General features: G+C 38.4%; 1 protein-coding gene across 1 annotated transcript in view; it reads right to left on the minus strand.

Moving 5' to 3' along the window:
- si:ch211-266k8.4 (carabin) overlaps nucleotides 1-14,702 on the minus strand; it is an 81,735-nt gene that overhangs the window by 23,370 nt on the left and 43,663 nt on the right. Inside the window, exons 11-14 of the mRNA XM_036567934.1 lie at nucleotides 4,978-5,079; nucleotides 2,819-2,916; nucleotides 2,067-2,153; nucleotides 16-119 (exon numbers count right to left, since the gene is read on the minus strand). Of these exons, the coding sequence (XP_036423827.1) occupies nucleotides 16-119; nucleotides 2,067-2,153; nucleotides 2,819-2,916; nucleotides 4,978-5,079 (391 nt within the window). The remainder of the gene's footprint in view (nucleotides 1-15; nucleotides 120-2,066; nucleotides 2,154-2,818; nucleotides 2,917-4,977; nucleotides 5,080-14,702) is intronic.

A 14,702-nucleotide genomic window follows, 5' to 3' on the forward strand; every position in this document is an offset into this window, starting at 1 on the left:
GTGTCACTCTCTCACCTGTCCTCAGCTGTGCCTCCATCAGTATCCTGACGGGGGAATGGTCTATTTTCGTCAATGCCCACAGCTGCATTCTGCGACTGCCTGTTTTGGCTCCTCCTCCTCTGAAAAAACAAAAACAAACATCATTCAGTCCCACTATACAGGCTACAGATGTCAAAGACACTAAATGTTCCATATCATGGAAAATAGTCCTCGTTTCCTTTGAAAGCTTAACACTGTTAAGGTTTCAAAATGTACCACTCACTCCAAAACCATGTACAGCCTATTTATGGATATTAAGCTTCAAACAGCCCACTTTGAATTTAACATGGCTGTGATGTCAATAGAGTTTTATCTTGTTATAAGCTGTAGGTGTTGTATTGTACAAAAGTAAACCCCTCGTAAACAACTGTCGGGTTCAGCATGGCTTTAAATAACAAGCCTTTAATTCGAAAAAAAAAAAAATCTTCAGTCTGAAGAATGAAACTAAAGCACTACACATAGTAAATGTACTGTTGAAAAGGAAAGAGGCAAAACAACTTGGTTAGTCTGTAGTTTAGCTAGCTATATAACTAGCTGACCGCAGCAAAACTGACAGGTAAAGTCGCACACATAAGGTTGGAAACATAAGTTTTTATTCATTTACTGCATTAAGGTTTCTAATTTAATTTAATTCGTTTTGTTAATGATTCAATTTCAAAACTCGTCAGTCAAGTTGCGAGTCAGTTAAGTGCGAGTCTGAGTTGAGCTGCAAGTCAGTCAATATGCGACTTGAGCTTCTGTATCTGCTACAATTTTTTATTAAAAAAAACCCACACAAACACTGCAAGTAACCTCTGGGGGAATGAAATCTCCTGGCTAAAAACAAAAACTGAAAAAATATATTCTTTTAATTTGCTGTTTTATTTAAGCTGTAGAGTAGATATACTGAACAAAAAAACTATCAAGGCAATAAAGAAAATATTTTATTTCATTATGGAAAAAATGGCTTTCAACAGGATAAAACTGAGTTGATGATAAAAAAAAACAATTTCTAAATGTACTGAATCATTACAGTATGTAGGCTACAAAATGTGGATGAAATTCAAAGTCCCGACAACAGAAATGTGACAAGGCATGAATTCTGACATTTGTTATACTTTTCTTTTTGCTTCTGTTGTTTTCAGTTATTCTGTGTCATTCAGGATGATGTATGATAAGTTCTTGAGTGTCATACTGACTACTGACACAGCATATATAGAGAAAAAGAGATTAAACTTTGCTTGTCCAATGCCCTCATAGAAGCACTCAAATGAGTGAAATGTTTTTCCACCGTTTATCTGCTGCAGCTCAAACTGTTTGAATGCATCTGTTCTGACTGGCACAGGAGATAGATACAGCACTTTTAACCACTCGTTTTCATTGTCATTCAAATGTTTTGATGATTGTTTTTTTTTAATAATGTTATAAAAATGTTATGGCCTTTTTTCTCTTTTGGCTGAAAACAAAGCGCCACTTTGATTATTTCTATGCATCCCTAAGGCCTACAAGAAACATGCAGAATCTGGGCCCTTCTAATTTTAATAATGTCTCCAGTTGGGACATAGATAAGCGAGACCACTACTTCATTCTGAAAGGCAGTGTGAAAACTGCTGTGTATTCTCAGCTCCAGTACAGCACTGCCAAAACAGCCCCCTGGAGTTACAAAGTGACCCATTTCAGTTGAATGAAAAGCAACTATAGCCCAGACGGTAATAATATCCACATACTCCTGCAGCTCAAAAGGCCTTTGTTTTTCAGGAAAGACTGCATTAGTTTGTCTACTTTATACTGATACATCACAGATACACCCTCTCCCTGAATAAGAGCTTGAAAATATCTTATTCAAACGTTTCAGTGCTTCCTCTCAGGCTCAGACAAATTACTGAAGGTCTACATGACAAATTTATTGTATTAAACACCCTGCCACCCATTCTAACATACGACAACACAATTTTTTGAGGTTACATAATGTAAAATCCTGGTCTAGAATGTTTGTAATGAGGAAGTAATACCTCAGCTTCTGTTACACAACATAACTGGAGCAGTACCTGCGCCTGCGTGAAGGAGACTGAGGTTCTCTTCTTAGGTTGACGGGACACAGCTGGGCTGCTTTTGGCAGGAGGTGAAGCCTTGGCCTAGGAGATAGAGACATGACAGCAGTCTAATTTCAGATTTTTGCTGTCTCAGTTGACATACATTACACAGCCTAATACAGTCATATGAAAAGGTTTGAACACCCCCAGTCAAGTTACATGTTGTGTTGATTGTTTTTGAGAACAAGCTAACACATCCTCTACAGGGAACACACTTAAATATGGCACTTCCTGAAACTTTTAGTGCACAATTTCTATTTGTTTTAGTTTGACCAACTAGAGGACATAAAATATAAAATGTGCCGTAACATTTGCACAGGTCAATGTTTTATTTTTTCCCTCTATTGGTTAAATACAGCAAATAATCAGTAATTATGTATTAAAATATGCAGAAAAGTGTTTTCTACAGAATGTGTAAACTTATTTTCACTTTGGAAATTTACAGAACCTGTCTTTTGACCAGAGGCATCTGACCTTTTGAATATGACTGTGTTTTACACTGTAAAATTAGTTTGTAAGTTAGAAACAGATTTAATTCAATCAGCAACACAGGCCTGTTCTACTAGTTACATTCTTTACTAATGACCAACAATACTTTGTGAGCAGGTTTGGGATGAAGTAATGGTAAATAAACAGCAATTCCAAAAAACCTGCATAATGAATTCCTGAAAACACTGAATATTATAAGAGAAAACTGAGGGTCTTACCTTGGCCGCTGTGTTCTGCTTAGCTGCATCTGCTAGGTAGCGCTGCGCTACTTTCAGAATCCGTGCAAACAAATTCCTACCTCCTGACCCTTCAACCTCTGGGAAGAGAGCAGATATTTTGCAATCATGAACCTTTAGCTGACAATAAACTGCCAAAAAAACTGTTAATTACAACTTAGAGTTCACACTGAAGGAGGAAGAATAACTTTCTAGTACTCTCTGTTGGCCAAAGTTGCAATATAAGTAATAATATTTGCTCTTTTATAAGCCAAACTAGCATTTTACATTTGTAAAAGAAAAATCAGTACTTTACATAATATTAACCAAATAAAGTGCTACATCAAAAGTAAGAGGCGACTGGTGATTTAGCACAAGTCATACATGATTATACTACAACGACATGAAACCGCTGTAGCAGCAACATTACACAGATTAGCCAAATGAAGATAATAAATTGGCCGACTGCAGATTGTGTGTTTGGAGCAAAAATCTACTGAATCTGATCTTGGCAGGTTCCAACAGTGCACCTTAATATCTTACCTCTTAGCTATCAGTCCTCCCAACAAACATCACTCACCACTGCCCTCTAAAGGTGTTACAGCAGTGGTGCAAAGTTACAATTTTTGTTGATCCCAAATTTGGTTGATCCCAACCCTAAATGTTAAGAAGAGCTGTTTTGTCATTTTGACAAAAATAAAACCACCTTGGGAGACACAACATTTTATGTCCATTTTACAACCTGGGCTGTAAATATAGCTCAGTATGTGCTGAAGTCCTAGTATAGGCTAAAAAATATAATATAAACAATAACACATACTTACTTTGCTTGTTAAGCTTTAGGTCAGCTAACTTATAGCTGCTTTTCTCGCATCTCCGGCAGGAAACTTTTCCGCAAAAGTGGAACAGTTTCTTGTAAAATGTCTCTCGACATTCGACTTTTTACGAGGCTGAAGTCAGCTTCTCGTTCGCCAGCATCTTGGTCGAATGTTCCCGTTCCACCTTAAATGGTGCCTGAGATGCCAAAATGTAACTGCTGCAGCATTTAAGGTGGAACGAGAAAATGTGAACAAAAAGCTGGCGAACGAGAAGCTAGACTTCTAGTCCCTTTTTTGTGTTTGACAGTTTCTTGCTGCAGATTAAACGTATCAGGAAACCAGCTGAGTGGTTTTAAACGCAAATAAGTCCATTTATCTCCAAATTATCGATGTTTGTCTTAAACCTTTCTCTTGTCCTTTAGCTACTAGCTAGGGAAAATTGTTGTCTGTGTTGCTATGCTGACCAGCAGTCTGCGCACCAAATTAGCAGTTGTATATTAATTTCAGTGTTTAAGACCATTTATTGTGTTGGAACGATCAGTAGAGCTTTATTTAACTGAAAAGGAGGATTATTTTATTTTTACCTAAAAATCTAATGCTGCTGTGGAGCCGCAGCAGGGCTGTAAAAGAGCCGCATGTTGCTGACCCTTGCTGTAGTTGGTACAGCAGCACTAGTGACTGTAAAGTCAAACCACAATATGAACTGCAGATACACTGTAGCGTGTTGTTACACAGACACACACACACACACACACACACACGTGCCTCTGTAAACAGTATATGTTATCGCTCCTTCACATTTACACAGGTGGTGCCAGCATGCTCTCCACAGAGAGTGGAGTGCACTACGTGCAAGAGGACACAGCTCTATGCCAACTACACGAAGGAACTTCAAACGCTGGCCCTATCTTACACCAACAATCTGCTCAACAAAACAAGTAAATGTGGGCTGTATTCCATTTCATAGCTCTTGGCTTTTTTGCACAACTGAAAAAGAGGGTAAGGGGACTTTACAGACAGTCTAGAGGCCGGAGGACTAATTCCAGAGATGACCAGACAAAAGATATAACTGTATAAGCATCAACAATGACCTGACACACATATGTCAATAGGTTTTGGGCTTCTCCTTCCGGGCTGGCTGCCAGTGGTATTAATACGGCCTCTTCATTGGGTTCAAATGTTTTCCATAATCTTCTATTCTAGGAAAACAAGCGGCTGACCTGCGGTCTTGGAATATTTAGTCATGCTGATGAAATAGGTTAATTCTGGCTTTACCGTGACACAGCATGTATTTCCTTTTTTCATGACTACAGCATTACTCATCACCTCTCTGAACCTGCTGACCTTTCTTTGAGGGTCTGTCCTGCTCAAGTGGCTCCACAGCTGGTCTCTTTTCTTTCTGCTCATCACTGCTCGCAGGAAGTGGACTGTCCCTCTTAGCTTTCTCTGAAAAAGAATGGATGAGGGAAAGAGGCATGATGAAACAGGAAGCCCTTAAAAAGATCAACATGTAAACAATAAAACAGGAAAAACAAAACAAAACAAAAAAAACTTAAAGGTCTTAGGCTTCTTTGTCAGAAAGAATAATGTGGCAGTTTTGTTCTATACAACAAAAAATGAACTACAGTACAACAACAGATAACATCTGACATTTCAAAATGATTTATTTCAACACTCAAAGTTAATACGACATGTTTGGCAACACTAAAGTCAACAGGAAAGGCCTGCAGTGTCTAGCTGGCCCATTCAAATGGTAAAGCCATGCTTAGCGGAAAGTCATAATTTTGCAATCTGTCTCCATCAATGAGAGCAGCAGTTTATAGGCTTTGCTTCAAGGTCGACCTCAAACAGAGCACAGGCACAGACACGCTGCATGTGAGAATGCTGCAGGGCGCAATGCTTCAGCCTGTCGTGTTTAAAAGCCCCATGGAGGCCCAAAATGATGCTTAAAAAGACCTTCCTCTTTGTTTTCCTTCCCAGCCTTTCCCCTTCTGTGAAAGACAGATTTATATCTGCATGCAGGCGGCCTTCATTTTTCTTTTTCTTTCCTATGATAGTGGCGGTGATGACCAGCATTGACTTTCTTTTCAAATGCAATTGGTCTTTGTGAAAGAAAAAGGCACTATTTATTCAATACAAAGGTAACGCGGGTTTAAAAAATGTCTGATTGAGCTTTTGATTCATGCCCGGATCATATCTGGATTTACTCTGGCCTGAGTTCATTTACACTTTTCACCAAAATTGCAATTTTATAAAATTAAAAAAAGCATTAAGATTACAGTCACAAGTATTGAAGTTTGCACACTCACTGTGTGCATGTAACAACTCTTGCATAAAAAGTTGATGCTTGCTTGTATACAAGTACAGCCAAAAAGCTGTGTTTAGTGAGGCTGGAGAGGAAAACATTACCATTTGGAAAGAATGTACCTTGTGTACATGGAACCAAAAAAGACCACTGGATTCATTTCTTCACATGCTGTTTACGTTCTGAATGACGACCACTAAAAACTTATTTATATCTCAATATCAAAATAATGCACCAACAGGGCTGTACACTTATTTTTACTAACTAACCAAATTCAGCAGCACAGTGATTTCTATAAATGTGTGGGATAAATCAGTACTGTCCTTAAAAACAGATGGTTCAAGGGTTCTTTAGTAAAGAAAATGGTTCTATGTAGAACCATGAACAGTTAAAGAACCTTTTGCATGATTAAAGGGTTCTTTGCCTCATGAAACCGTTCTTCAGATTTATGGAGAATGTGCTATAGATGGTTCTATATAGCACCAAAAAGCGTTCTTCTATTGTTACGATATCAAGCCTTTTACGATAGAAGAACCCTTTTTGGTGCTATATAGACTACTTTTCAAAAAGGTTAATCTACAACACATTTTCCATCAATGTGAAGAACGCTTTCAAATGCAAAAACCTTTTAATCACGCAAATGGTTCTTTAAGTGTTCATGGTTCTATACAGAACTATTTTCTTTATTAAAGAACCCTTGAAGAAGCATCTGTGTGTAGATAAGCTAATGCTACAGCTAACTGTTTCATTGGAAGAGAGACATTCACAAGGATAAGTTATTTTCTACTCTGAGGATGATGTTGGCTTATTGAGGTAATGCTGAGAAAAGGGCAATATCCTTTCCAACTTCAGCTATAATAGTTAGCCTAGCTACGCTCTCTCAGACTTGTCAGTCATATTTAAGGCATGTTAAGGCACTCGGGTTTCATAGTAGCAACATCATACATAATAAGACACTACACTGAGTGACAAGGGTGCGTCGCAGACAGACATTATTGTAGCACAGAGATGCCAATTTATTAGGTACTAATCGTGGACTAAATTACGAAGTAGGCTGTCCCTGCAAGAATCTCACATCAGATCTTCATTACTCTGGTAACCAATCGAAAACATGGTTTCTCTGTTAAGCTGGGTCTACACTAAATGACTTTTAGCCCAAACGTAACTCCGATTTGCCCCTTCCAACAAATGTCCACAATCTGAAGCGATTATCCAGGTTGGAAGCAGTTGACGGAGCAGGTGATCTGGTAGTGTTAGATGGGAAACGAGTCTTTAGGAATCTTTAGCATTCCACTGCCTCTCTGAATTGATCGAAGACCCTCTAATATTTTGAAACATCTGATTTTAACGGTTTAAAGCATTCACAATTTCTGCAGTGAGAGATTTTCAGTATGGTACGTTTTGAAAGAGGTTGTAGTAAAAATATTTCTCAGGCTTTTGCTGTGACATCTCCGTTTTATTAACCACAATCAGTTCTTCTAAGCCTTCCTGTGCATTTGAGCTTTGTTTGTATCTCATGATAACAGTGATATTTGAGGTTTTGAGTGAGCTTCATAGCCAAAACTCATCATTACACTCTCTTTTTGCCTTACTATCTAGTGTGCGCACCCTCATGACAAAAAGACAGGAAATTCTGTAAAAGACTAGTGTTAAAAATTTGAGTCTCTCCATTTTTGAAATCTCTTAGCACTTTAAAAGTTATGCAGTGTCTTCTACACTGTCAAGTATCAGAAACAAGTGTTTAAAATGGATGCAGCAGAGGACAAGGCATTGCTGTGATGTCTACAGTTGTCAGCACAACCACTGTCCAAAGGACTTTTTGGAGACGAGAGAGAATTTAAGACTTACATAACTGTGTGTAGATACAGAAAACGCATTCCATTTATACTTTTGTTGAACGTGGGCAAGATCTGTACCACCTCCAAAAGTGGACTGAGTGATCAGATCATAATCAGATCATAATGTAAAAATGCAAAAGTCATACGATCACTGAAACACTGAAAAGGCATGTTGATGCGAAGTGTGAACAGCCGCACTGTGCCCTGAAATCACACACTCACTTTACGACTCTCAGGAGATTATAAAAATCCCTCCTGTGGAATAACAGAGTTAAGAGAAGACTTGAAGCAATGGATCGGCCAAAAACCCTTTCAGCAAATTAGCCAAGATGTGTTTGGTGTCTTTAGTTTGCTTCTTTCGTTTTGAATTGGAAATACAAGGCTAATGTAACTAAGAATTAACAGAGACTTAGGCCCAATCCCATTTCACCCCTTGGCCCTATCACTTAGCCCTTAGCCCTCCGTTTTGCATGTTCACGTCTAGGGTTAGGGTGTCCTGATTTTTGTTGAGATAGAGGGGTAGGGTGAAGTGTTAGGGGTACATGGCTCATTTACATATATCAGTCTTAAAGGCACAGAAACACAAACAGTTCTGTTTATTTCTAAGGGATGAAGAGAAGTGGAAAAATGGTCACGTCACAATTAACTATGACTATTTTCGGCACATAAAACCACACAAATGTCTTAAGTGAAAGTGCGAGTTGGGCCTTTTGATACTCAGTGATTTAGATAACAGTCACACAGTGTAAGAAACCACAATAGCAAATCTTACTTAACAACTCCACACAGCTGGGGTGTTTGACTTTACTAATTGGTGGGTGAATTAATAGCCTAATAAACCTTGTAGCTCTGGTGCAAAACTAAAGACTACATTGGGACTAAGGAGAAAACAGTGCACATTTGATTGCTGGCTGATCTGCTTTGAGAGAACACAATCCATTCTATGCTGATCTCAGGCCACATTTATCATTCATCTAATAACAGTTATCTAGAAGAGACTGGTCTTGGATCAGCCTGAAGAGCAGGGTCCAGTCAGAGTGGGACAGACTCCAGTGTGTAATTTGTTAGTGGAGATGGACGTTAATGGAGCGAAGGATAGCGCTCTTCCCACCGGCACCCGTTTCAAAGAGCACAAGCCAAAACAGATTAGCAGCTGATGCAAAGCTAAGAGTTCCCCTGCAGCTGTGCTGCAGTAATGACAGGGGCCCGGCGCCCAGAGCCTAGCGGCTAATCCCGCCATGACACTGAAGATTTTCTGTATAGTTTCAAATGAGGACAGGTTGGTGTATCTTTTGTCCATCTGGCAGCACCCAGAAGAGAATAGCAGACAGAGAGAGCCTGTTAAGCCCATAAAAAGGGACAACAAACAAACAAAAACACAATGCATAGCAGAAACACAAGGTTGAAGTAAGGACGGTGCAGGAAATACAGAAAGAAAATAAAAGCAGAAGTGTAGACTCTGACTCGTCTAAAATGCTTAGAGCCAACGTCAGTCATTATACTCGCTAGTGCAGTGCTGAGGCAGAAACATATGCATATGTTGTATGCAAAAGTTTGGGTGCTTCGGGTCAAATGACGTTTTGCTGTTCGTTAATACATGTCCTCTACATAGAACACAATTCTGCACATTTAAAGAGCCTATAAAACAAAAACTGAATTTTCATGACCTTTTTTATGTCAAAGAGTTTTATATGTATTCTATGTAAACACTGTTAAAGTTTTAAAACATTTTGTTCACTCCACAGTTCATACAGTCTATACATGGAAAAAGAGCTTCAAAAACTGCCAGTTTTGAATTCACAGTCTTTTGTGCCGTCACACAAACCATCACAGTTGAACATAGTCACCTACTCAGGCTACAGCAGTTTAGCCCCGCCCATTCATTCAGTGTTTCAAATCAGAATGATTTTTGAATGAGCACAATTCAGGGCAGCCAATCAGAACACAGCTCATTGACATAGACCATTAACTTATTAAATATAACTTAGCAAACCTGTAAAATAACTAATTATTATTAACTGTATCCTTTTTTTTGTTTCAGCAAGACTTTCAGCTCAGATATAGTTACAGAGCATTTGGGGAAACAGTGAGTGTTCGCAGTGTGTGGACAGACGCACACATGTTGGGGTGAGGATCCTCACAGTACACCCACCTATCAGACACCTCCACACCACTGATATAGCATTTTCCCTGCATGTCATAATATATTTGTGACAAACACATCAAGGAGTGTTTCTGAGCTAGCTGAGTGTTTTCTGTTAATGATGGGTGGTGGGTGCTGGGGGGGCAGAGATGAAACATATTACTGGTTCAACAAGCAGATGTTTTAGAGGCCGGTCAAAGTCACTACATCTTGATGAAAAATTGTGAACAAACTTTTTTTTTATAGAGATATAAGATATAATGAATCATGTGTAATATGAGCAAAGATATGATCCAGCTAGGGAAAATAAGCTTAATGAAGATGCAAATAAAAAAATCATTTTGATTTGAAATCCATCATGAAATCTGAAATGGCTTGATTATTTCAGCAAAATTAAAAAAAATATATATATATATATTTATTATTTTGTTGTTATTATTACTATCACTAACATTACTATTATTTTACATTTAAAAATAGTTCAAGAATTTTATTTTAGTTTAAAACAGCGCATATTTCATCAAATATAATTAAACATTCTTATTAAACATTCCTCTTATGCAGCTGGACTAGTACCTACAGATTAATACATGATGCACTGATGCATTTTAAAACCTAAAGTGTCTAATAACAGTAAAGAGTTTACTAGTCTACGGTGTTTAGATATTGCCATCAATTCTGATTTTCTTCAGCTGTATTTCTGCATCTGTGTTCTTGGTCAGGGCATATTTGGCTATTGTCATGCTGTTTGGTGAGAGTCTTTAATTACAGTAAATCAGAAGTGATTTAAACAAAACTCACAGAAGAGCCCAGTTAAAGGGCTGACATCTCAGTAATGTAGTACCAAAACCAGGTAATAGAAAATGGACGAGGCTGAAGTTGGCTTCCTATTCACCAGCTTCTTGTTCTAATTTTCCCGTTCCACCTTAAATCAGCCAGTCAAATCACTGACAAATTACATTACCGGACCTCCGCTGGTAAAACTAATCCAGCTCAAATAGGGGCTGTAATTTACTGAACTCAGAGCTCTCTGAGTAACAGCAGTCCTGTTTGAATCACAGTAATGAACATCACAGTAATGCAAAAAACAAAACCGGGTAAAACAAAACAGTGCCTCCATTTTTTGTGACCTGAAGGCTGCAGCTAAAATGGAGCTTGTTTAGACCCAATCTCTGAATCCTCAAGTTCATGAACAGACACACTACTGAAATCCACAACAATTCAATGTATATTCCTTCCCATACGCTATGATTATGCACCATCATCTGGAATTGCCATTGATCACTAAAATGGGATGTAAAGTTTCCTCTTTTGTGCAGTGTCACCTTTTTTTTTTAATTTGCCCTTTAGCTGCACAAACATGTTATTATTGTTCAGAAGTGTGGAACCTGTCTCATAATGCTGACAAACATCTGCATCGACTTTATCCTGTATGAATTTGCAAGCCAAATCACGCACACATTACGATACCAGTTTTCCACTGGTAAAACTAATGAAGCTCGTATAGGGCCTCATTCAAAAATCAGTCCAGACAGCCCAGACTTATAAATGTATTGTTTTTTGTGGGTCCATGGGGGTCCTGACCACTGAAGAACAGGGTAAAAGGGGGCTAACAAAGTATGCAGAGAAACAGATGGACTACAGTCTGTAACTGTAGAACTACAAATTGCACCTATATAGTAAGTGGAGCTGATAAAATGGACAATGAGCATAGAAATAAGGTCATAATGCTATATATATATATATATACACACACACACACACACACACACAGACATATATCCCCCCCATACATGTGGACTGCAGAGTAGGGAGTGAATGGCAAGATTTTTCACTTTTCAAACTTTAACTTTGTTTATTTGCTACAAAAAGTGAGGAAAATTTCTAAACCATTTTGATTTGGGCTCTTTAAGAATGGGGTTTTCTCAGTTGATAGCCAGAAGCTGCAATAAATTCTGAAGCAGCTCCAATTCAATGACACCATTTTCTCTGGTTGTGTAAACTTGAAAGCCGATCCTCAGCTCATCCCTAGATATGATAACAGCCTTTGGGCATCTCATCTTTTCTGTGTGTGTGCGCATGCCAAGGCTACACTACCCAAATATGCTGCCTCACGCACACTCAGCCACTGTTTACCTAACATATGCTCAAACAGAGGAGACAGAAAAACAGAGAGAGAGGAAAAGAGAGAGAAAGTGAAAGTGGAAAAGAAAATAGAAAGATAGGAAAAAAAAGACAGGAAGAGGAAGTATACACTGTATACAGAGCCAGTTTAAAGCAACATTATGTAACAATTTACCTTAAAATAACAGCTTCAAAATCATTTTAATGATACACTGACTCATAGTCAGGAGAATGGCGTCTCTGTCTTTGCCACTCCAGGCCCAGAATGCCTGCTATAGCGCTATGTAACTTTGGAGGAGCAGGTACGAAACCTCTCACAAGGACTGCATAATGCACCACATCACATAGCAACAACCACTGGCCTTCAGCTAGTTTGACAAGTAGTAGTAGCTCGGTATTCCCAGCATGGGCATCATGGCAGAGGCTGCAAAGAGACTGAAGATGTTTTTGGACTGGCTTTTACTCGTTAGCGAGAAAGGATGCAAGAGTCTCAGGGCTAACGGGAAAACAATGAAGATCCGACAGCAGACGGTTCATCTCTGCCAGTGTTATTTATGAAAGACTGCAGCATCAGTCCTGTTTCAGGCTGGCATGCAAAGAAATAAATTCATCTCACGCCAAAAAGTTTGGTCAGTCTTTGTCAATCTCACACCAAATAAGCCGTGAAAGTTTGCAACCTCCTGTAATAAAATCCTGCAAAATTATTCTACCTTGTCATCATGGTTCTTTCTCTTCTGATGTTCTTTGCAGGTGCTGTGCTGAATTCTGTCTCACCAGTAGAATCCAAATCCCTTCGCGTGCAAGCAGGTGATACAGGCTTACGGACGCTACAGATTACACTCGCGATTTCGGTTACGCCTGCACGATGTGAGTGCACGTGGAGTCGGATTCTGTATCCTCTAGCTTGTCAACAAATTTACATGTACAGCTGTCTGTGAGGGGGGCTCAAAGGCAATTTGTTTTTATGACAGTGGTTAAAACGTGAAATACACTCTGCAACTGTAGGGGAGCCCAAGAGCAAATAATACCAAGTCTTCCATAATGCAGCTTTAACATATGCATTATGTCAAAAAGACTCACAAAGAAAAAAAATGTCTGATCAGCAGGTTTTTAAAACACGTTTTATGAAAATCCCATCTGTGTTTTTCATTTAAACTTGGCTGGACATTTAATGCGACTCTTAATTTGAATATCATACAAATATTTTTAACATTTTACTCTGTGCTCCCTGGGACTTTAACTGAACATGCTGAAACCTGTTTCATTTTTGACTACATTAAATTATGGTGGCATATTATTATCTGAATTTTTATCTCCATTAAATCAGCATCTGCCACACAAGTTTCAGGCCTCACTACAAGGCAACATAAAAGTGTCCACAGAAGCACCGAACAGGTTCTTCTTTCTAGCTGAAGGAAAATAACACCCAGTTGGCAGAGCATTAAAGAAAGCTTCCTTGACCTCTAACTGATCTCAGATGAACAAAGCAAAAACTTTCACAGTGCTGCCTCGTTCTGGAGGAGGCACACCTGTTTCCAGCCGAGGTCCAGAGCCAGTTTCTCACCTTTGTTCCATTCAAAGAGAACACAAAGTTGTAAACCCCCGATTAAGAGGAAAGACACTCTGTGTATTGGTCAGGTAGACAACACAAAGCTTTGAAGCTCAACTTTGTAAATAAAGCTGATCAATCAGTTCAGAAAATGAGAAAATGAGAAGTTCACTGCTCTAATATAATATAAATTAACTGCCTTAAGGACACTTTGGTGACATCCAATCACCTGCTACATTCTAGAGTTCACTTTGGTTTCCAAGACTGTTCTGATTAAACATTTTGAAAAGTGGTGTTTAAATGGAGTAACAAGACCCAACAGATTACAATATAATAACAGCATACATTGTATGGCATTTTAGTGGGAACAAAAACTTGTATCTTTAAAACAGCAATTTTACAGTAAGAGGAAAAAATTTTCCTAACTTTAAATCAAAAATAATGGAATTTTTTTGTAATTTTTTGGAGAATTCCCAATTTCATTCTGAAATCCTAACATAAGGGCAATCAATGGATAAATAAGGTTTTGTCCTGACAGCAACAACAAGAATAACATAAGCTTAAGATCTAGATTTTTTGTTCACGATGTTTGATTTTCATTAGAGATGTACATTCAGACTAAATTTAATATTCAAGCATCCGCGAGAGTTAATAAAGAGATATTCAGGAACGGAAAACTTTGGATGAAATTAATGTAGGCCATAGGTTCACTTTTTAGGTGACACTACTGGTGATAGGAGGCTAAAGGATTCAGTAACAACAGTTTAGCAGAACACCAAGAAATACATTTGAAAATGTTTTATTATTCAAAAACAGCTACAGAAAATTTAGCAGGTTTATATGCTGGATGAGTAACACAGGCTGCCTCTCCAGATGAGCTATTGAGATAATGCTAGATGCTGATGAGGACTTGTGTCTTATACATGCGGTATTTATCCTCACTGGATCATGTGCCAACATGTTAGTTTGTCAAGTTAACACTGAGAACAGAGATTGATCTTTTAATTGTTTCAGGACTTCCCAACATCAGCTACAGTAGGTAGCCTAGATAGTGACAGAGCTATGCTATCCCTGTCTTATCAATGTTAAGGCCTTTGTGTTTTGTAGTAA

The sequence above is a fragment of the Colossoma macropomum genome, unplaced genomic scaffold (assembly GCF_904425465.1).
Source record: "Colossoma macropomum unplaced genomic scaffold, Colossoma_macropomum, whole genome shotgun sequence".
Lineage (NCBI taxonomy): Eukaryota > Metazoa > Chordata > Actinopteri > Characiformes > Serrasalmidae > Colossoma > Colossoma macropomum.